The sequence below is a fragment of the Tachysurus fulvidraco genome, chromosome 18, assembly GCF_022655615.1.
Source record: "Tachysurus fulvidraco isolate hzauxx_2018 chromosome 18, HZAU_PFXX_2.0, whole genome shotgun sequence".
In the NCBI taxonomy this organism is placed as follows: Eukaryota; Metazoa; Chordata; class Actinopteri; order Siluriformes; family Bagridae; genus Tachysurus; species Tachysurus fulvidraco.
The window spans coordinates 10,916,970-10,940,296 of NC_062535.1; the positions used below are offsets into that span (position 1 = coordinate 10,916,970).

At 37.8% G+C, this 23,327-nt stretch overlaps 2 protein-coding genes across 16 annotated transcripts in view; both read right to left on the reverse strand.

Annotated features, from left to right (window-relative positions):
• Positions 1 to 337: 337 nt before the first annotated feature.
• Positions 338 to 11,669, reverse strand: cab39l (calcium binding protein 39-like). Of its 4 annotated transcripts, none has more exons than XM_047803266.1 (10): positions 11,293 to 11,669; positions 7,432 to 7,600; positions 6,034 to 6,198; positions 5,403 to 5,420; positions 4,562 to 4,680; positions 4,203 to 4,371; positions 4,055 to 4,114; positions 3,560 to 3,625; positions 3,325 to 3,468; positions 338 to 2,679 (listed from the first exon to the last, which is right to left on the reverse strand). In XM_047803266.1, the coding sequence occupies exons 2-10, from the start codon at positions 7,531 to 7,533 to the stop codon at positions 2,500 to 2,502; spliced, it is 1,023 nt and encodes a 340-aa protein (XP_047659222.1). In that variant the 5' UTR covers positions 7,534 to 7,600; positions 11,293 to 11,669; the 3' UTR covers positions 338 to 2,499. The 4 variants fall into 4 exon arrangements, with proteins under 4 accessions (XP_047659222.1, XP_047659223.1, XP_047659224.1 ...); XM_047803267.1 differs by lacking the exon at positions 11,293 to 11,669 and adding an exon at positions 10,692 to 11,087; XM_047803268.1 differs by lacking the exon at positions 11,293 to 11,669 and adding an exon at positions 7,971 to 7,991.
• Positions 11,670 to 15,986: 4,317 nt separating this feature from the next.
• The window catches only part of mcf2la (mcf.2 cell line derived transforming sequence-like a), a 68,035-nt gene continuing 60,694 nt past the window's right edge, over positions 15,987 to 23,327 (reverse strand). For 7 of the 12 annotated variants that reach the window (XM_047803258.1, XM_047803259.1, XM_047803262.1 and 4 more), the window contains 7 exons: positions 23,019 to 23,111; positions 21,645 to 21,719; positions 20,846 to 20,914; positions 19,257 to 19,363; positions 18,150 to 18,259; positions 17,262 to 17,365; positions 15,987 to 17,121 (listed from right to left, as the gene is read on the reverse strand). In XM_047803258.1, coding sequence (XP_047659214.1) covers positions 17,042 to 17,121; positions 17,262 to 17,365; positions 18,150 to 18,259; positions 19,257 to 19,363; positions 20,846 to 20,914; positions 21,645 to 21,719; positions 23,019 to 23,111 — 638 coding nt within the window. In that variant the 3' untranslated portion in view covers positions 15,987 to 17,041. Of the gene's footprint in view, positions 17,122 to 17,261; positions 17,366 to 18,149; positions 18,260 to 19,256; positions 19,364 to 20,845; positions 20,947 to 21,644; positions 21,720 to 23,018; positions 23,112 to 23,327 lie in introns of those variants that run through there. The other 5 variants (XM_027156228.2, XM_027156229.2, XM_027156232.2 and 2 more) reach the window with 4 other exon arrangements.

Here is a 23,327-nt window from a genome sequence, read left to right on the forward strand (position 1 = left end):
TATTTCAGAATTTAAACGGATTCTCACAATGTTTTACTATGTAGCGGTTGTGGATTGATATTAAAGTCTTCAAAAGAGATCAAATGATGTAAGAGTAACGTGTGTGCGGTGAAAAAAAAAACCCTAACAATTCTCGATGTGTGTTGATGTCTTGTGAACAATTTACCACACAGACGAGGTGTAATCTGTTGAGACCTGGGTAAGCTGTAGGAGAAACACGTTCTTTCTCTCTCTCTCTCTCTCTCTCTCACACACACACACACACTCTCTCTCTCTCACACACACACACACAGTCTCACTCTCTCACACACACACACACACAAAAGAGAATAACTAATAATGCTTGAATTTTGCTTTATTGGTGATATGGTACAATTAGCACTGAAGAAGAAAGAATGCGATGTGGGTGGCATTGGGAAAGATTTCAGACTTGAAGTCTCAGGGTTTTTTTTCCCATTCATTGTAACACGTATGTAAGGATGAGAAGATATTGAATAAACTTGGCTCAAGTGGCTAATATAGTTGAACAAACCCTTCAGCAGGGGAACCAATGTTCTATGATTCACTTTACATGACACAGTACTGAGCAGCCTGATGCCCACCTGAGCTCTGAGTGCTAATTCAGACTGGGAGGAGCAGAAGCAGTGTCAGTAGTGTGTGATGTATTTGTTCCACATTTGGGCATTATAACCAATGTATTTTGATCCAGGTTGGCTTCTTATAACGATAGTAAAATATTAGAGAGAAAAAAGGGAAAGGATGAAGAAAAACAAAATAATAATAATTCAGTATGTATAATGGACATCTAGAACAAATTTCACATAATTGGCAAACAACATTGGGTCAAGTCCACCTCAGCATATAAACTCCGCTTAATCTAATGATACAATCATACAAGTGAATCAATCAACCAAGTGCAGCGACTGAAAGCAAAGAATGAAAAAGGGTTTTCATCAGAGTAACTCAAATATAGTGAGTTAAGAGGTTCACTGCTTAATCGATTCAAAATATGTTCCACTAGAACATATTTAAAATGAACAACAAAATTAAATTAAGCTCCCCCTAGAAAGATCTGTTTAAAAATACAAAAAGCATGAGGAAAAAAACCCAAAAACAAACAGGAATACATTTAAAACAACAACAAAAGGCACCTGTTTTGAATGATCGTGTCCTCGACTGTTACGTTTAAGTTTGAGCTAAACGTTCAAAAATCACTATGAAGAGCTAACATACCAGCTAATGAAGAGAAGAGAGAGAAATACATTGGAGTACTGCAGAAATACAGCACAGAACCGCCCCACTGCAACATAATAAACGTGTACAAGAAAGAGTATTAGTGGGATTAAACTACGTGACTCCTACAGCAGGTCCTATAGGAAGATTAGAGCTCTGGATACACTACAGTACTAGCACAGAACTCTAAGCTTTAGTACTATAGTACAAATCGAATTCCAGCCTCGCTGCAAAACATCACACAAAGTGCCGATAGATGTTTACTAGGTTTTATAAAAGGGCACTCGCTTACAGACTAAAACCAGCTTTAAACATGTGACAGGTAAACATGTTGTCAAGTAGGAACTGAAAAGTTACACAGCCCTGTTTCACGAGCAGAAATTTGATAACTAAAAAAATAAATTTATAAAGCATACAGACAGATAAACTGCGCCACTGATCAATGGCTGAAACCCGACAAGTAAAATACTGAAAAAACCCCAGCAAACAGGGATAACATGACTGTTTATTTTGGTAAATTTAACCCCATCCGAAGTTGGCAGTAAGCCATACAGGTGTGTGAAAAGTATGAAAGTTCAGCGTATACCAACAGTACCAGGAGGTGCTAGAGAAGAAAGAAAGAATAAAAAAAAAAAATAATATACAGGAATGCAAGAATGAAGTTACTAATGTGTGAAAATCAGCTTTATAAATAACTGGGGAATGCATCCTCCTTTCCTACAACTCCATGACTACAGCTACAAACTGTACAAGAGCTAGGCCAAACTGCTGCTGTGTGAACTGCACTCGGATCGGGTGTGTGTGTGTGTGTGAGAAAATATGAGCTTATCAGAATGTAAAAACCAAAAAAAGTGTCGATCGTTCTCATAGGTCCTCGTGACTCGCCCACGTCTCTCGAGGCTGCTACCAGCTTTGGTTCTTCCTGAAACTAAATCGTTTGCCTTTAAGTTTCATTATGTTGGTTTTTTTTTAATCACATCCTATTGTGGCACATAACTCGATGATAAAACTAACAACTGTCTTATGAAAGAAAGTTAAAAAAACAAAACAAAAAAAAACAAAGAAAAAGGAAATAAAAAAAGGAAGAAAATAACTGAACATCAGTGATTGAAAACTATCACTTGCGAGCCTCATGACTAAGAAAAGACAAATGTTTAAGATCTTAAATAGAATTATTATTGTTAATAGATTTTTGTGATTTTTTTTCTGTTTATTTTTCCTCAGTAAAAAGATGAGGTGCTTAATAACACGATCGCTAGCTAAGGTTTAGGAGGTGGGTTTCTTTAAGTCTCGTATCTGTTTAATGAGGTACGTCTTTTCGTCGTTAAACTGCTCGTCGTCTGTGCGGTCCTTCTGGAAGTTGTTAAGAAAGTCGATGAGCTTCGTCTGGTTCTTCAGTAGGATGTCTATGATGGGCTGCGTTTTGTTAGGGTTCGCCACAAACACCTGAGAGAGGGAACAAAACGTTTGTATAAACAATGTCCAGCATAACAGCAAATTCTTCTCAAATTCTTTCCCAGCATTTAATCTCATCTAATCTCAGCAATCTCTATTCCTCGTGTGTGTGAATGCCTCAGACAAGAATGAACACATTTTCCTAAAGTGAAAAAAACAAAACAAATAAAAACTGAAAAGAATGGAAGATAATGAAGAGCTTCAGTGTTGATCTGTAGCTTAGAATCTGAACCTGCCTGATCTGACTGCTGCAGGAGAGCAAACACTGCATTTATTCACTGTCTGATTATCAGTCCTATTATTTGTGTTACAGTAGCTGTTTATCGTAGGCCTCTCATCTTTTCTTTTAAACCTTCTTTTGGCTACATTTGCGGATCCACAACAGAAAGTGGTTACCAACAAAGCCCCAGACATCCATGACCTGGTGCAGAGGCCGTGATAACAGCCATGCTATTTTAGTGGGAGGGGATAGCATGCTCGCTCTCTCTCTCTCTCTCTCTCTCTCTCTCTCTCTCTCTCTCTTCTCTTCTCTTCTCTTCTCTTCTCTTCATGCACACGCAGACCCACAATAAACAGAGATTGTCCTTTCGGGATAAAGAAATACTCGGATGTCTTTCAACCTAAGCATGACATTACCTTGAAGACGTGGAATGCCTCAAACTGGATATTGGGACTTTTGTCTCTCAACAGGTTCATCATGAGTTTGAGGTTCTCCGGCTTGCTGATGTACCTCGTCATCACAGTGAAGTTGTGTCTGTCCAGCAGGAGCTCGCCCAACAGCTGTCACGCAGCAGAAACACACACACATCAGAGGCAAGGACAGAAAAGACAACAGGCTGTAGTTTCTTACAGGGCACTACACTACACACACCTTCAGCGACTGCCTCTTTGTCACATAGTTTTCAGAGTGCAGCAGCTTCTCATAGTTCTCAAAGACCTGTAAAAAAGGAAGGGTTCAAATAATTAGGGAAGACTTAAATAACTAGTATATTATAATAAATAAATAACCAACAAGCCTTTAAAAAAAAAAAAAGGCTATACTGCCTTTCTGGTTCATTAAAAATGAATAAAAACTTGTTTTCAAGACATTTCTTTGGTATAGTTAATAACGTGCTGCATGGAGTCCAGGTCCACCAAGCTGCCACTGCTGGGCCCCTGAGCAAGGTCCTTAAACCTCAATTGCTCAGTTGTATAAATTGAAATAAAAATGTAAGTCACTCTGGATAAGTGTGTCTGCTAAATGTAAATGTCATAAAACGAGAAATCATCCATGCTTTTTACCCTTAAGAAATTCTGCAGAAATTTCCATACTGGCTGGATTAGTAATAATCTTACCAACATGTACATGCATGTAAAGGTCACTTACTGCGTCGTAGTTCTGTTCTAAAAACTCTGCCACTAGAACCTTGTGCCTTGTAAGAAGGTCCTGCAGAATGACAGCAAGAAAATCTGATTAACTCAGGAACTCCAGTCAAGGATGAGTTTAGACAGTTGTGTCAGTACTCTGTTCTTGCCTTGAAGGTGGCGAAGGCATCAGAGGCGATGTCGAACGTTGACATTTCCACATAGCTGAAAAAGTCGTTGAAATGCTCTGAGTGCAGGATGATTTTGGCGAGCGGTTCATGCCGGATGCACTCGCGCAGCATGATGCCACAGTTCAGTGCCACCTGAGGAGTCTCATACCTGTGGAGGCAACGCAAAAGATCAATGAAACAGCAAACAAAATCCTAAACAAATGTCAGACACATTTGTGCCACATAAATATTCTGTGTAATTAAAAACTTAATTCATAGAACAGATCTTGAATATGTTATTAAGCTGAAATAAAGTCGATGGGTGAAGCTATGGTGAGTGATATCTCGTCTCGTCTTACCCTTTGAGCAGAATAAAGAGCACTTCCTGATGGGAGCAGAAATATTCCACTGTGGGACTGCGGGTGCCAATCTGCCTGCGTAGGATGTTGTTGAAGATCTGACACACATCCTTCTTCCCCTGCACACAAAGATTGGCAAAAGATTACATTAAAACACGTACATGAGATGAGCATCAGATAAACGTTTGTCCATGTAAACACAGTAATATAGTATTGGAGGTGTGTAACAGTTCCTGATTCCCTCTATCAATGTTCAACTTTGTGATCTTCCTCTTTTTATGTCAAGTCAGGTCTAAGTGTACTCTTATAAAGTTCATCATTAACGGAATTGAGGGAACAGAGAACCAAGTTCTCGGACACTCTCACGGATAGAAAGTCATTTGGCAACTATTTTGTTTGACACAACTCCCTCACTCCTGTCTGCTCCTCTAAATCGCTCCAGTCTCTTTGTCTACACCTCTTTCAATCCTCTCCCCATCTCGCGATCCTCCGTTCATATCCCCACAAAGATGAAAATACGGCATGCTGTTTCCTCACAAAGAATTCATTGGTTTTTTTTTTATTATATTAACCATGGGCTGAATCAGCATGTGTTTTATTGAAATGATTTACCTCTACTCTCAATTAACTGCCTATTCTCAACTAACTGCCCACTCTCAACTAACTGCCTACTACACAGCAACAAGCAGATTATTAACCCTGTGGGTTTGTTGGTTTTTCTGGTGAATCTCAGCAAGATTACTTCAACTGTTCTGTAGATTTTGGTTAATAACTTTGTGGGAGTTATTACTATTTTATACAAACAATAAAACTTTAAATAATGTAAAAGACAAGTACTCACATTATAACCGAAATACAACTAGGTAAAAAAAACAAAAAAAAAAAAACATACTTCAGACTATACAGTTTTAATATATATGATGATAATAATCCATGCTGCGATGCTGCATCACAATACGCAGTTCTGCACCCCTAAACAACACGCTGTACATTTTACGGTTTAGTAATAAACTTAAAGCCGAAACTCCTCTGTGTTCCAGTGCGGACACATGATCCTCCTTCCACAAATGTTGAATAAATTTCATAACAAAAACGTCAGCACATAAATGATTATGTTCTTTGTTCAGCTGCACTGTGGTGTAAAGAATAGCAAAATGGTAAACATTCTATACAATTGCAGTTTCACTTACGCTCAGGCATAAACAGGCTGGGAGAACAGAAAAGAGGGGAGTTTTTAGTGCTTTGTTTAAAACTGAGTAAGCAGATTTAATTCTGATTGGTGCTTCTGTAAACCTGTGATCAGCTCTACAGAATGAAATCCAACTGAACTTTAGCAGAAATTAAGATATTAAGCAGAAGGAAAAACTAGGAGTAAATATTAGAAATCCCTTTAAATAATAAAGAAGCTATAGTTCTAGACATAGCTAACGATGAAAATAAATGCATAACTGTGATAACGTGCAGTGACTCACCTCAAAGTCGATGACCTGCAGGTTCTCCACCAGGGAGATGAGCAGGCCGCTGTTGTACAGCTCTTGGGCCAGCTGGGCCACCGTTTCCGTGTGTGGCTCCTTGTCGTTGGTGCCGTACAGTATCTCCTTCATTGCCACCAGACATTTAGACACCTCCTCGGAGGCCTACACACACACATGCACGTATAACTGAAAGGAGCAACTAACACTGAACAAACAATAAAATGCTTCTCCATCACAGGAAGAACCCAGGAGCAGGCAGTCATCTGTGCATCCGTCCTTCTGCTGTCTACACAAAGTCTGATGAAACAGGATGACCGGTCTTGTTTGCACCAGGTACTTTAAAATCACACCAACCAGGTTGCTCAGAGATTCACAGACCTGTACTTTAGCAAGGAGCTGAAGGAAACTGGCTTAGCGAGCGGCTGCAAATGACCACGAGGTAAAGCGGCACAGTGGCATCGTCACCTTGGTGTCACCTCAGCCTTCTCGCACATTCTCAGCACTCCTGTTTATTAAATGTTCTTTTTTCCCCTCAGCTCTATCAATTCTCCGTTTCTATATTTTATACTATTTCTATTCGTTTATCTTTTAATTATTTTCCATATAACGTTTAATTTAACCACCTGCTGAGGAATCTTATTTATATTATGTTGCACAGACAAAACTATGTCTAGAACTACAAAAGGTAAAAAAAATAAACAATTAAATAAATAAAAACACGTCTTTTGAGAGACGGCCGAATAATTACATACTGAAATAAGTTATTAAAGAACAAAGCATTACAGAAACACATTCATGCTGCTTAGTCTTTGGCTGAGCACTCGTTCAATCAATCTTACTAAGAAAGGTTTTTCAACAGAACTATTTATCCCAGGGCTAAGGAGTGTTTTCATATCATCTACAGCACCAACACGCCACCCTTCATGCTTCTCATACTCAAGCTGCATTATCAGATGGATTTTTGAGTAGTAGCTGAAGTGCTGTTCTCTGAATTCAACGCTTCCTAGCAAGACAGCAGCTTCTTCACTTCAGACTGGCTAGTTGGTGACAAGTCTGTTAAAAGTACAAGCAAAAAAACAAACAAACAAACAAACAAACAAAAAAAAACAGCACCACAGCCAAGAAAGAAGGAAGGTTCTGGAATAAAGCCTGGTTTTGAGCACATGGCAATTTGATGAAGTAGCTTCACCTTATGATGTTAGTCACGCTCCAAGATGGAGGGCAAAAAAAGGGGCTTTGTTTCCCAATTAAATATAGTGATAGAATAGAAAATGCGGAAACGTGCAATAACACAGAAGTCAGAACATATTTTATGAAGTACTGTTATATAAAAAAGATTCATTTTTGACATAACTAAAATAAAGAGCAGCATCTTACACTTAAGTATGAGCTCACCTTCTCTGTCTTCTTGTCCTGCTTGACCAGGATGGACAGGTTGTCCTTAAGAGCCTTCACAATATCTGTGGGACTCTTGTGAGATTTACCAAACAGTGGCATGGTTGGAGCCCAGTGTCTCTCTTACTCAGTCTCACTCTCTCTGTCTGTCTCTCTCCTTCCTCAGAACCTGAATAGAAGAAGGAAGAAGATTAGAGAGGAAGTGTAACTGTTTCTTTGTGCTCTTTCTTTAAACTTAAAAAAAAAAAAAAAACACCCCAGAGTTGGAACTTTCAAAACAAAATGTATATCTTACAATAGTCATCTTATTAGAGAGCTTTTTGTGCATACAAGAGAATAGAAAGGATCCTCTACAAATGTCTATAACCTTGTTACACTTTACAGAAAGGGTCTCAGGGCTTTTTACCCTGCAGTGTTTTTGAACACTAGTATAAAAACAAATGTACATGATAATTTTAAGCTAAAAATAATTAGAAATACATGGCAGAATAATATTTGCTCCATCATCAGGCCAGTAGACGTTCGAATCATGACGATACCTCGGGTATCTGTGGCCAGGAAAGGCAACACTGGCCCTGATTTCCTGCAAGTGAGCTCATGTATGTGGAAGAGGGTAGACTGGGCTTTCCTTTGATTCTGTTACATTGTCGTGTGATGCTGCACAAGTAGAGGTTTCAGAGGAAGCTTGCTTTGGCCTTTACCATCCTGGCTGGCAGCTGTCACGGTGACCAAATTGGGAAGATATTCTCACTTAATTTTAAAAAAAACAGCCGTACCAAACGGAACAGGTTAGTGAAAGCAGACATGGCCTCGCTTGTGAGTGGTAATCTAGTGAACCCAGAGAAGCCCAGGACATCACTGTGAGATCACTGCCCTGTAAGGCCACCCCTGTCTTTCTGAGAATATCCTGTGCTTGCCAAGAGCTTGTCACTTCAATCATGTGACCGGACCAGAACTTTCTTAACACCCTCTCGACAGGTGGACATTTATTTCTTCCTGGTTTGGGCTATTAAAATACTGTTCACACACTTAACACAAGAGGCTAAGCACATGCAATGCAAATCGACTCGAAGACAATCCTGTATATTTTTAGTGCTACTACAAACAATTAAGCGTGTCCATTCTGTGATGACATACGATCTTGATATTATTCATTCATAAGTCCATGGAAAATAAAAATCAGCTTCATTTACTTAAGTGTATAACACAATGAAAAACATAACGCTCAACATAAGATACCCAAGTGCTTTAAATAAATGGTCATAGGGTAGGCGGGTAAATGAAGATGAACAACTATCACCTGTTTTATTGGGGTAATCAAGCAAACATGACCAGGCTAGTTTGTAAACTAGTTCAATTCAAACCCATAATCCACTTGCACCAGTTAAAAGTTAGGCCATCCATCAGGGCGTGAAACTAGCTTTCTTTGTACCACACTTGTAAGGTGAATAAAGTGACATTTTTTTTCAAAAACAGGAAACGCAACGTGCAAGATCATGGCATGTAACAAACACTACATTCTCACTTCCAATATGTCGGTCAAATGTCATGTAAGATCCTGAGAGATGAATGAGCACATTCAAGAGATACGTCTTTACAATAAAGCAGTCACTCAGAACTTTTCACCTCCTCTATTTGAACTTGGCATGTGGTTGTTTTCACCTCTCCTGTTCTGGCAAGTAAAAATTTGAGTAACCGGCATGCGTAAGATTTTATTAATAACCTATGCTGAAACTGACAGCTTGGTGTCTTGGCTTACTCTCCAGTCCTGGACTCCACAGATCAGTTAAGACAAATAAGCCATTAAGCATAAGCAAGCTGCCACCAAACAGTAATAGATCTAATTAACAAACCAACATGACAAACTAAACCCTTACAGGGACCCAAATGATACAGGATTTTCACACATATTGTTGGACAACTGGTTAGAGAGAAACCATTTATAAATATTTTCACAGCTAAAATAAATATGCACCTCTCTGTGTATGCTGATTGGAGATAAATCAATAACATTTTAACCTGGATTGTCAAACACTGCAATATATCGCTGGTGTGATTATCAGCCTGTTGTTCTGTTATTTATAATGCTGCCTTAAAGCAATACTCTACAAACATAACAGCATAATCTCCACCTATTGCAGATGTAGTGGATTTATGGTTTGACGAGTTTCCGTGTAGTGAGAAATAAACAAAAATCCTGCTCATGTGTTATGGAAGATTAAGGGCAGCTGATATGGAGGTCAGGTTGAAAACATTTGTCACGGCACCATATCGATCCTAAGAAAAGTGTCATTAATTAAAACAAATTCTTATAGTATTGACTCAAGATTTGAAATTTGGACACCAAAAAAAGCAAAAAAAAAAAAAAAACAGCTTTCTTGAATACCCAGCTCATTGTATGACATTTAACCCAACAGCTGCCCCTAGACTTTAATTCTGTCTGGACTAAACAGATTTCCAGCTCTATTCTCTGTACAAGGAAACTGAAAATCTTGGGATTAGGTTGATAAGGAATATTCTACCGGTTTTAATTCCTCCATAGTTTGATCAAACAAGGCTGATGCTCATTAACCATGGTCAATGTGATCATGGGTCAGAGATAACAGTGCTGGTCTTATCTTTGTAGGAGTGTGATCTCTAGCTTATAAAAGAAAATCAGATCCTATAGTCAACACTGGTCATCTATCCATCCATCTCTCTCTCTCTCTCTCTCTCTCTCTCTCTCTCTCTCTCTCTCTCACACACACACACACACACACACACTCAGTGTTGTAGCTGATCATCTGTTCCACCTTTGACAAACAAATGCTGCAAAAGACTTAAAACAACTCTAGCAAAACCAATGCAAAAAATGTTGGCAAAAGGAGGAAATAAATAAAGTAAACTTGCTCAGAAAAACATACACACAGAGATCTGCAGGTACTTTAACCTGATCATAAGAGATCACAGTGTGACTCAAGAATACAGGTAAGATTAGCTATTAGTCAGCAAACCACCTTTTTTTCTCCATAACCTCATTTTACCTCATGAATATCCTCCTACTTAAGGCTTTACTGATCCAAACTTCACCTTACTGATTAGCTGTAGATTCAGGTGACTAGCTAACGGATATAAAACCTGCCAGAAATCACGATGATCCCAAAGCCAGTGCTGTAAGCTAGTTAGCAACAACATTAGCAAACAACAATGAGCGTAAAAACACAAAATGTTTTAACCCAAACTTCAACACTGAGTTCGTTTGACTTGTAATAAAAACCTACCTTCGATCTAGTTAGTTATTTTCTTCACTTATTTCCTTAAACTGCCCGTTCGGATATAAAAACAAACACACGAATGGTGCTACATCCAGGCTAGCTAGCGTTCAGGCCCGCATACTCGCGTACTAAGTAGGACGTCGCAACCGACGCCTGCGTGCTATAGTTCGGTAGTATGCGGTTTTAGACGCGACCATTGACGGGACACACAGACACAGATACAGATACACAGACCACACCACTTTCAATGCAGGCGAGACATAACCTGTCTATAACCTGTGTATTAAACTGATTAGATCTAAATAAACCTAAACAACATGGCCCTGACACTGAGCAATGGTTAAGACGTAAAAATGGCAGGTAAAAACAAAACAGGCTACACGGTGCTACAGCTAACACTAACACTAACACTAACACACACACACACACACACACACACACACACACACACACACACACACACACACACACACACACACACACACAAATCCACTCGCTTTAAGTTTTTAACAATGTCAAGGGCGACGTTCGGTTCATACACCGACCTCCAGCGACTCCTCTCCGCATTTAAACGCCACTAAACCCGTCTAAAGATGTAAACACTCACCGCGTCCACGGCCTTGTTTAGTCTGTTCTCGTCTCCTGCTGCTGTTTCTTTTGCTTCTCTGTTACCGAGCAGCCCTTTTTCTGGTCACGCTAGCACACTGTGTGTCTGAGAGTGTGTGTGTGTGTGTGTGTGTGTGTGTGTGTGTGTGTGTGTTGCTGAGAGAAACGTCAGCGGAAAGTGCGTATGAGCAAATTAAAGCCGTGCGTGATTTCAATCGAAACCAATGGACTCGATATCAGCACGATTCGTGATTCATGTTGCTTTACATACAACACGCACTCCAGATGAGTCGACTCGGTAAAAAAAAAAAAACAACCCACTTATGATCTAGAGTCGGTTCTCATAAATAATTCAGTGGATTTCTCTATTATGGCAAACGCGTTAAGACTGATCTCGGATCAGATCCGCTCTGGTCAAACGTTAGAAACAAAGATGGGCGGGTCGATATCGAGGTCCCGATACTATCGATAATGTTTATTTATTTATCTATTAAGTAATTTATTTATTTATTAATTTATTTATTTATCATTTAAAAAGTGAGAAAGAAGCTGTTCTCATTCTCTTATTCTTTAAATCATTCTCATTCTCGAATGATTTACATTTTCCCTATTTTAAATACACAAGACTTTTTAAAGTATCAGTATCACGATACCGGTCTCGGTAACAGTGACACCACTTCCTATAGGTGTGGTCTGTAAAATACCCGGATGTAGATGCGTTCAGACTCGATAATGAGGAGCTTTTGTAGTGCCAAAAAAAAAAAAAAACTCAGGGTTGCCATGTTTGCATAAACTATCCCAAAGCATTTTAAAAAAAAAAAAAATAAAAAAAAAAAAAAAGGTGCAGCATCATGACAGTGTTTGCCAAAACGATGTTGTAATTTACGGTATACATTTTAATGAAGCATAACAATAAACAAAGTGAAATTGTGATGCAGTCTTGCCTCAGGTCTCCAAGGTCTCGAGGTCGAGTCTGTGTTTGGGTTAACTCTGGATTTCCTCTAAATGTCAGTAGGTGAACTGGCTGTATGATAAATTGCTAAGTGTGAACATGTTTGTGCATGGTTGACCTGTCATGGACTGGCATCTCATTTACAGTCTATTCCTGTGTTCCTGGGACTGGCATCTCATTCACAGTGTGTTTCTTTGAATTGCATCTCATTCACAGTGTGTTTCTGGGACTGGCATCTCATTCATAGTGTAAACCCGTGTTCCTGGGACTGGCATCTCATTCACAGTGTATTCCCGTGTTCCTGGGACTGACATCTTATTCACAGTGTATTCTCGTGTTCCTGGGACTGGCATCTCATTCACAGTGTATTCCCATGTTCCTGGGACCGGCATCTCAATTACAGTGTATTACCGTGTTCTTGGTAGTGGCATCTCATTCACAGTGTGTTCCTGGGACTGGCATCTCATTCACAGTGTATTCCTATGTTCCTGGGACTGGCATCTCATTCACAGTGTGTTTCTGGGACTGGCATCACATTCACGAGTATAAGTATAAAAAATAAATATAGGTGATTTCATAGGGGTTACCCATAACTGTTAAAACTGCTATATAGATAATATGTATAGATCAAACAAGTATGTATATCAGTTAAAATATCTTCCAAAATGTTAGTTTTTTAAAAACTCCTAATTAAATTAGTTATTAATTTGAATTAGACTCCCATTATCTGTCTATCACAGCACTTCTTATTCAAAAGATTTATATAACCTGCTTTTGTGCATGTGTTGTTCCTGAACATAAAATTGTTTAAAAAAAGAAAAGTGCAAATCATTTTTGCAAAATGCTTTAATTATTTGGGGTATTGTTTTTAATTATTTAAATAGCTGTACCTCCAAATTAAAAGCTTGACCTGGAGAACTAGTTTTTAAGTATAACATTATTTTAAGTGTACGTTAAAACAAAGTGTACTGCACAACAGAACTCATTGAATGACGACATAAATACAATCCTGGGTATTAACATTTAATATAATACAGAAATATGTTTAACCTGAGAATGACAGCAAGTAAGACAATTTAGTGCATAAAAGGTGTATCTGACAGTTCGGGACGTCGCCCATGAGTCATAAGTATGACTCAAAATCCTCAAAATATCAAGTCAGATGTTTCTCATCATGCTGGACAGCAGTGAGACAGTTATATCCTCGTGAATGAATGCAGAAGTGAATATTCAGGCTGGTTGACTTTCCTTATCATAAACAGATCTGCAGCTCTATTGTCTGTATACTGCAGTGACAAAAGGAACAGGGAGTTGACTCTATGACCCTATAGGTAGTTTCAGTCCAATAATTCACAGTCTCTCCACCCTCTTTTTGTTTACACCATTTAAATTTCACAATGTGTTCATTTAAAATGATCCAGGCTTCTCAAAATAGCCATAAGACCCGTAACAAAGCATGTTATACAGTATATTGCAGGTTACAAAGATGATGATGATGATCGCCAGCTATCATAAAAGTTGTTACATCATTGTTATAATGGTTGCTCTTATAAGTTATATTATAATCGCAAGACTTATTTGTTTATACTGTGACTATTATATTCTTAAAATTCTTATATTTAAAAAATGTATCCCATTCTCTGTACATGTCGGTCAACTTTTGTTGTTTTAGGTGTGCTTTTTAACATTAGTTAACTACTAATTGCCTTGTAATTGCATGAATTAAGTTGGTTAAGCTGAAAACCTACACAAGCAAATACACAACAGATAAAGAATAAAAACATCTCAGGATGTGCTGTTTTATGAAATCATCAGCAATGTAGTGAGTAGTGTGAGCCAGAGGTCTGTCATCATCCATTCATCCCATTTTCTAATTTATTGAAGGATAGATTAATGATATTAATGATGATATTTATTATTCATCTATATTCTTTACACAGTTTCATGGGGAAACCTGGAGACTCAAGGCACTATCTTACACACTCATCCACTTGAGGAAATGCTAGCACGGGGAGAGCGTGCAAACTCTCCCGCTGGTGTGACACCAATGTGCTAACCACTAAGCCACTGTGCTTTGTTATTCATTATGCAATTTCATTTTAGTTACATGAATGTTATGGAACGTCCAAAAAAAAAAACATTTCATGTATTACATTTTATGTATATGAACCATGTATACCAATCATTTCTATTTTTTTTTTATAACTTGAAATTCTGGACAATTTCTGAACACTTGATACTCCTTCCATACATTTTGGATAAACTTCTCTTTACGGAAAACATCAAGGATTACACATTGTTCTTTGTTAATCTGTGTATATATGCAGACTCTCCACTGGTGTCCCACAGGGCTCAGTACTTGGTCCTCTTCTTTTCAACCCTGTATACTCACTCTCTTGGTGAAGTTATTTCCTCACATGGGTTCTCTTACCACTGCTATGCTGATGATACACAACTTATCTTCTCTTTCCCACCCTCAGATGCCACAGCTTCTGATCGGATCTCAGCATGTCTGGCAGAAATTTCATCATGGATGACTACTCATCAGTTAAAGCTCAATCCTAGCAAAACTGAACTGCTGTTCATCCCAGGTGATTCATCCCCGGTTCATGATCTTGCTATCTCCTTGCACAACGATCTGATCTCCCCTTCAGCCACAGTTTGAAACCTTGGGGTAACCATGGACAATCAACTGTCCTTTTCCTCTCATGTTGCTAATGTGACTCGCTCATGTCGGTTTCTTCTCTACAACATTAGAAGGATTCAGCCATTTTTGTCCACACAGACTGCTCAGGAACTTGTTCAGTCTCTTGTCATTTCTAGACTGGATTACTACAACGCACTGCTGGCAGGTCTACCTATGAACGCAATCCGTCCTCTGCAAATGATCCAAAATGCAGCTGCTCGGCTTGTCTTCAACCTGCCAAAGTTCTCGCATACCACCCGGTCCCTCCACTGGCTACCGGTAGCTGCACGCATCAGATTCAAAACACTGATGCTGGCCTACAAAGCCAAAAATGGGCCAGCTCCCTCTTACCTCAAAGCCCTCATCACTCCTCGCACTGCACTCCGCACCCTCCGATTTACCAGCAATGCTCGACTGGTTCCACCATCTCTCAGGGTAAGAGGCAAGTATACTACAAGACTCTTCTCTGTTCTGGCACCAAGGTGATGGAATGAACTTCCCCCAGAGGTCCGGACAGCTGAGTCACTGGCTATTTTCAAGCGGCAGTTGAAGACCTACAGTACAGTACTTATTCAGGAAACACTTCAACTAGCACTTCTTTCCTTATCGTTTGCATTTAAAAAAACAAAACAAAAAACACAACCTTTGACACTTTTTCATTGTAACTTTGAACAAATGTTTTAAACTCATAGTATCTTAAGTATGTAACCTAGTGAGCCAGCATTAATGTATCCAATGTTAGATATTTAAGCAATTAAGGGCATCTGGATAAGGGCATCTGCCAAATGCTGTAAATGTAAATAAATAAATAAATAAATAAATAAATAAATAAATAAAAAAATACAATACAATACAATTTTGTCATTAGTGGAAAATATTTTGACGTTCTGATCTGTAGGAATCGCATATACACTATAGATGAATTGCACAGAGATTAAAGTAAGAGCATCATGGAGTTCTCCATTAATAACAAGTTGTAGACTCATTCTACACACAGATCAGTTAAAATCCTGAAAATACCAACATGCTGCTTGTTCAAGACAGACCGGAGGCACAATGAAGGCAAAATGTTTCAGTGAACTTTATTCAAGCTTAATCTCTCTTAATTCATACATACTCTTAAATACATATTTACACTTTACACATATACATACAAAGCAGACAAATACCTTTATTACAAATATGAAAATAGAGAAATACAAAGGCAATGTGCCACGAGACCGAAATACAGCAGACTGAAGTCAAGGTGTAAAACAATATATGTGCAGTTTATAGAGAAATAAGATACAATAATAAATGGGACAAGATGATAAATGTATAAATAAAGGACCTGCTGTATCATTACCAGCCTTTTGTTTAAGCCTTGCTTAAAACCGGTATATAGATGTGCAATAAAAATAACGTGACCTAATTTCAGATACTGTTTGGGAAAAATTTGTACAAAAATAAAATAAAATAATAATTTAAAAAAAAAATAACGTAATGCCCATAAAATAGCAATAGTGCAGATGACAAGCTCCAGATATGACGAGACCATACATAATCATTAATATACAATATATATACTGTCATTTCATAGGGAAAAAAAAGGTCAAGTTATAATGTGATAATATGTACAAATATTATACAGGAAATAATCTAAAATATACAGCTGTTTCTGATTAATACATACAGTAAATAAGACAGGACGATTCACAGTTAGGAAACTGGACACGACTCCAACAATCTGTATCCACATCATGTAATGCTCAAGTCCTACAATGTTGGCAAAGTAGAAAACTAATGTTCCTGAAAATATTCCAAAACCGATTTTGAGCCTCTGAGTACAAGACTAAAGGTCACAGCTTTCAGTTTAGTGGATAAAGTATGTTGCTTTTGTAATCGCAGACTATTGCACTAATAAATGATATAAATAGCTTATTTTTGAGGAGGAGTGCAGTTTCTTCTGTCTCTCCTTATAACACGAGCAGAAAAAATAGCTGAGAGTGAAGGTGTGCGTAACTGCTGATAAAGACATGCATGGAGGAGGAGGAGGAAGTGTCTCAGCAGAAAGTGCAGTGTGTAGGAGCTGCCACGAGGCAGTGCTATAGAGGCAGGATGGAGTCTCAGGCCTCAGGGTTTGATGTCGGAGAAGCTGGTGTACGTCTCACTGCAGCTGGATGACGTGCTCAGATTGCCCGAGCCACTGCCTTCTATTTAGACAAAATACACAAATATTCAGTCAAAGTGACTTTTAATATATTATCATTTATATTTTTATACTGTCGGTGCACACGCGTGCGCGTGTGTGTGTGTGCGCGTAATTGAAGTTTGAATTGGATGCTGCTTGTACCTGAGCTCGTGAGAGACTGCGAAGACTTTGACTCTCCGATCAGAGTGAGCAGGTTAGCAGCCGGCAGCCAGCCCTCTTTACTGTTATTCAGGTTACGCACAAACCTGTAAAACACACACACACACACACACACACACACACACACACACACACACACACACACACACACACACACACACACACACACACACACACGAACATCAGATCCTGTAATTCTCATATTCTGATTTTAAATATATCCATATAGATGCTTCTAATGATTCAATCATTACCAATTAGTTCATTAATAATAATTATAACAATACAATAATAAACATATTAATATAATAATAATAATCATCATCATCATCATCAATCAATCATATAATAATAATCATTAGTCATTAATTACCATATGCAAAATTTGAAAAAATGCTATTCAGTTCATGTTAGCGCTACAAATACAGAATGAAAACCAGCAGCGACGTTCTGTTCGGTGCAACAGTTTGTAAACCCACAGCACAAAATAAATGCTTTCTGATGTAAGAAAAATGGCCAAATATTGTGTTTTAATATAACAGTTTTGAATATGACAGTTCTTCAGTTATATAAGTATTTGAAAAGACATTTGAATCTAAATACTAAAAACCTCCAAGCATAGGCCGTTGTCTTTCTAACAAGCTCAGGTATATTTCACATGTTCTGAGCAGCTTGTGGATCCTCTCACTTGTCTTTCTCAGTCCTGTCTTGATTTAGAACACACCCATGTTTCATAATTCAAAACCATTTGAAATTCTCTTCTCATTTTATTATTTTTGTTATTCAGAAAGTTAAGGTGTGTAAACTTTTGCTGTTTCCTGTAGGCTTCTTTATATACATTTGGTCAATAATAAACCTTAAGCAGCTTACCACTGGCCGTCCGCGCCCTCTCGGACCAGCTGCACCATGTCTCCACTCTTTACTGTGAGGTCCTGAGTTCCTTTATCATAGTCGGCTACCACATTGTACTTGCCTGGAGACTGCACACACACACACACACACACACACACACACACACGCACGCACACATTATGATTGTGTGTATTATATATAGCAGGGCTCAGAAATCATGAAACCTGGAGACATTTTTAAGGCACATGATTTTCATCACAATATATAATTTAAATTTTAGGCAACAGATGAAAAAATTAGCTGTTAAACTGAGTTTTATGAATATTTTAATTATTATTTTAATATATTTGATTTTAATCACAAAAGCTACATTCTAACACAGAAAAGGAGGAAACAGTATGTATAGAATTTAGCATTTTTAAAAATAAAATTTGTATTAATTTTTAATTAATTTTTAAAATCAGCAGTTTCCATTCAGTTTCATTACAAAAAGACAACACTTAAAATAAACAAGCAAACAAACAAACAAACAAATAAATAAATCTAATCACAGCTTACTGTGACCTAATGTATCATGAGATCACTATTATATTGTCATATCATCTAGCACTAATATGGAGTGAAGCTGATTAAAAAGTTGTAGTAGTGATGACAAAAGAGTCTGTTTTTGGAAAGTAATTTTAAAGGAGCAGTTTGTCATATTTTAGTAGTCCTTTGCCAAGGAGAATTGTAGTAGCAATGAAATCACTGCTTACTTCTCTATGAAATCACAAATGTAAATGTGAGTTGAAATTTAAGGCCAAAGTTCAAAGCAAAGATGCTTCTAGCACATTTCTGGGCCAGAAAAAGATAAAGGCGGAAATGAAGAAATGAAGAAAATGAGATTATTGTGAACAACAGTTTTCTTTCAAATGCCTCTTTCTAACTAGATGATTATTACAAGTCTGGAAACTTACAGAAAAATAATAAACTGCATCTTTAAAGCCAATTAAGTCCTTTAGTTGAAATAAGAGATTTCAGTGAAATGCACTCCTTGCATATTATTACAATATTCAACAAAACAAATGAGAGATCGAATTCAAAAATATAATAAAAATAAAATAAGTAATACGCCACTGGACCTACCAGTTTCTCCCCCTCGTCCTCAGGGTCAGAGTTTAAGGGGTCCTCGGCGCTAGAGTACCCGTCGTTCTCCTCCGAGGCGTCCATGGAGAAAGAGGCCTTACTGAAGCCTGTAGGAAGAGGAGTGACGGAGGGGAAAAAAATATCAAATGACTGAACGGGCAGTCCAGTTACTCTGACTTAAACTATGTAACAAGATGGAAAGATGATGAAAAAGAAAACAAGAGTGGGAAATTAATCAACAGGATTTGTCTTTCTGTGACTAGAAATCAGTTGATGAGAACAAAACACAAACAGAGACAAAAACAGAACAAACTTCAAGAAAGCAGCTCTGGATGCCATATTTATAATCTTCTTCTTCTTCTTTTACCTTCAGCTTTTCCCGTTAGGGGTCACCACAGAAAATCATCTGTTTCCACCTAACTCCTATCCTCCACATCCTCTACTCTCACACAGTTACCTTCATGTCCTCATTTAACACATCCATACATCTCCTCTTGGTTCTTCCTCTTGACCTCTTACCTGGCAGCTCCATCTCCAACATCCTTCTACCAATATAACCATCTCCCTGCTCTGTATATGTCCAAACCATCGCAATCTAGTCTCTCTGACCTTGTCCCCAAAACAGCCAACCTGATCCGTCTCTCTGATGTGCTCGTTCCTAATCCTGTCCATCCTCGTCACTCCTAAAGAGAACCTCAACATCCTCATCTCTGCTACCTCCATCTCTGTCTCATGTCTTTTTCTAAATGATCTCTTTTAATAAGTTATAAAATTCACCTCCAATTCAAGTCCAGTTAGTGTGTATGGTTGAACTCTTTCATTTGACCAATAAAACTGATGTAAACAAGCACTAACCACAAAGGAATATGTAGAGATACAAAATAATCTAACTTGGGAAACAATAAAATGTGTTTAAATGCACTTAAGAAATCTGATCATGGGAAAACTCATGTTTCACAAAACAGTGATCAGATTTCTCTCAAAATGAATCCTCTTGTAAACCCACAGAAACAAAGATGTGATGTAAAGCACCATTGAGCCTTTTTTGATTTACACATTACAAATATGCCTAGATTTTAAATGTCATACTAAACTTTGATACAAAGATGTAGACAAGCTTGTTAGAGATCAGATTTACAGAATATATTTACTGAACAGAGGCTGAACGCTACTAAAGCTGTTGGTTTTAATTCAGATTATTCGGTTTACATGAGGATTTGGATAAAGTGATAAAATCAGATTCAGATCGTAGTTTGATATCAATGTGCATGTAAACACAGGTAGTGTTTCACTCCTCATACAGTGCCATTAAATTTGGTAACACCAGCCAGTAAGATCTTTAATCTCTGACAGAGACAGTACAGGTGACATACAGGCATGCATAATTTCAGAATAGATTTTTTTTTTTTTTTTTTACAATAAAGACACAATTGTGTAAATACTGTAAATAGTACGTGGATTAATAATGTACAAGTGTACAGTGGTGAAATATTCTATAACCTTCTAAAGCACACTTTTGTGTCTTAGTGATTTTGATTTCGGCAAGTAAGGCAGTCAGAGGTCACCCCACACCAGGCAGCTGGATTTACCTCTGCGCTTAGCCTGTACAAGGTTAGAAGTGCTCAGCCATTTGTTCCGGCTGAGGGAGATGGGAGGACCTGCGTCCGAGGGAGAGGCAACCAGTCAGAGCCTGATAGCAACCAAAGTGTCAAAATTTACTGACTTATTAACCAGGTAACTATTATTATTATTATTTTTAATTATTATTATGTGGATACATGTTATTTTTATTCCATAAACACAATAAAGGTTTGTAAAGAGCAGAGTAGTCTCAGTGAAATTTTACTGATTGGATACTAGTCCAATTTTAGGCTTAATGAATCTGAAGTAAAACAAAACCCTTCAAATTTAGTTGCAAAACAAGTCCCAAAAGTGACATAATAGGTAACTTCTTGCTTCCTTTGACTGAATTTAAAAATATAGTATGAAGTCAGTGCAAAGTTATTACTGTACTATGTAGTGAGCACATACCGTAAACAAGAAGCCATTTGAAATCAGTGTGAATTCAGAAAAAGGAAACAAGCTTCAAATGTATTTGATAGAACACCTTCTTTTCCCCTTCTAAACCCAGTGTAGTTCTGTATATATATATCTATGTGTATATTAAATACCATTCACAATGACGGCATGTTGGAGTGATGGAAATACAACAATGAGAAAATATGGAATGTCTATTTAAAAAAAAAATTCAGACAAGAAAATATCCAAAGTACATGAACATCACTGGTGGGAAATAAAAAAACAACTGTTGGTTAAAGGTACATGAGCAGTGGGTGGACTCTTAGGGACGTAATAGACTCGTGAAGTACTAGTGAAGTACCAGTGTACCTTTGAAGCCAAATGGCGTGGGATCACTCTTAATCTCATGCCGCTTAGTTTTGTGGTCAGGACTAGGGGGATATCCTGTCAGCCAGGCAGCGAAAGGGTAAAAGACAGCAAAGAAAAAAATGAGAGAGAAAAGATAAGACAGTCCAGGGAGGACAGGAAAAAGCAGAACATAGTCATAAATGAGAACTAAAGCAACGCCTATTAAATGTTTAAAACCTGGCACTGAGAAGCAGGAAGTTTCTACAATCTTACACTAGTAATAAGAGACACTAGGAACACTGTAGAGAGGCACAGACATGAACACTTCTACTGGATAATGATTCTACTCTAACACACATGACTAAAGGCATACGACTATATAACAGTGCTCATAACTCCACGAACATTCAGGGGACTTCTAGTTAGAGTGCTAGGTCTGATGAATATTTTCCTAATCTACATACACACTGAGGGGAAATAAATACTCTTACACTCTGTTATTTGACCTGCGTTCAGTGCATATATCCACTTCAAATTTACACATTTAATGTCTTTTAGTATTTGTAATAATAAATCTGAAAAAAAAGGAAAAGTTTTTTGTTGTTTTTTTTAGTATTTTGCAACAAATGTGTTCTATAAACTTTTGCAACAAATGTGACAGTAAGAAATGTTGAGAAATACTTTCAATGCATTTCATTGCTTATCGTTTTTCTGTTCATATTCATGCAGCTGTTGTTCCTACTGCTTTCAGGTCATCCTGCAACTCTTTTTTTTTTTTTTTTTTTTTTTGACTTCTGGTTTCTTTCTCGGCTTCCTAAGCATTAGTCTGAGGTGTGTGTGTGTATACTGTGTCCATGTTTAGCACTGAATTTGTTGAATGTCACTCCAATTAAAAGTCAGTGATGATTAATGGCTCTTATATAAATACGTTTCTTCATCTTTAAAGTAAATATAAAGATGATTAAAGTCAATATAGTTTATCGTATCTTATCTTATAAATACATACGTTTTTTTGTATAAAAGTACAAAGTCAAAATAATAATAATAATTACGCATGTCAATTCGAAGTGACTATGCACTGGAAGTATGGTGTAATAAAAAAACTAAATCCAAATACATATTTCCCTTCACTGTATCTGGATTCATTCATACACAATGACAAACTAACTATGTCTAGTGGTTTATAACTGCACTGTACCTGGTGTGCAGTGTGTAACCAGTGGTAACGTAAGGCTTTTAGCACCAGCTGCTGTTAGCAACTCTGCATCGAGAATCACAAAATGTCAGCTATCAGTTAATCTGTATTTCTCAATCAGTGCATAGTCAAGAGTCAGTGCAAATCCCTGGCCACGATTAGCTTGTGGATTTTCAGGAAGAGCTGGAATCCTGTTATACCTTTCTGACTCTTGAGGTTGCTGAAGCCCTGCAGCGTGAAACGTTTTTTAGCAACCGTGGCCCTGTCAGTGGTGGGACTGGTTACTGCGTCGTCTACCAAGCACGAAGAGATGCAAAGGAAGAAAGAGATCAGGAAAAAGCAATAAAAGATAGGAAGCTTGGAGACGGGGAGAGGAGGAGAAATAAAGGATTAGTCCATCAAGAAAATTTAAGAAAAAAGGAAGGAATCACTAAAGGTTTTAGATGATTACCCGAATCCTGCGAAGCAAGTATGTTAATTTGATATACAATATAGCTTCTGTTCTATTA

Excerpts from the sequence above, each read along its gene's own strand:
- cab39l (XM_047803266.1), bottom strand. The coding sequence starts at position 7,533 with ATGCCACTGTTTGGTAAATCTCACAAGAGTCCCACAGATATTGTGAAG. Across the intron at positions 6,199-7,431 it reads AGGACAAGAAGACAGAGAAG|GCCTCCGAGGAGGTGTCTAA; the intron begins GTGAGCTCATAC and ends GTGTGTGTGTAG. Across the intron at positions 2,680-3,324 it reads AGGCATTCCACGTCTTCAAG|GTGTTTGTGGCGAACCCTAA; the intron begins GTAATGTCATGC and ends TCCCTCTCTCAG.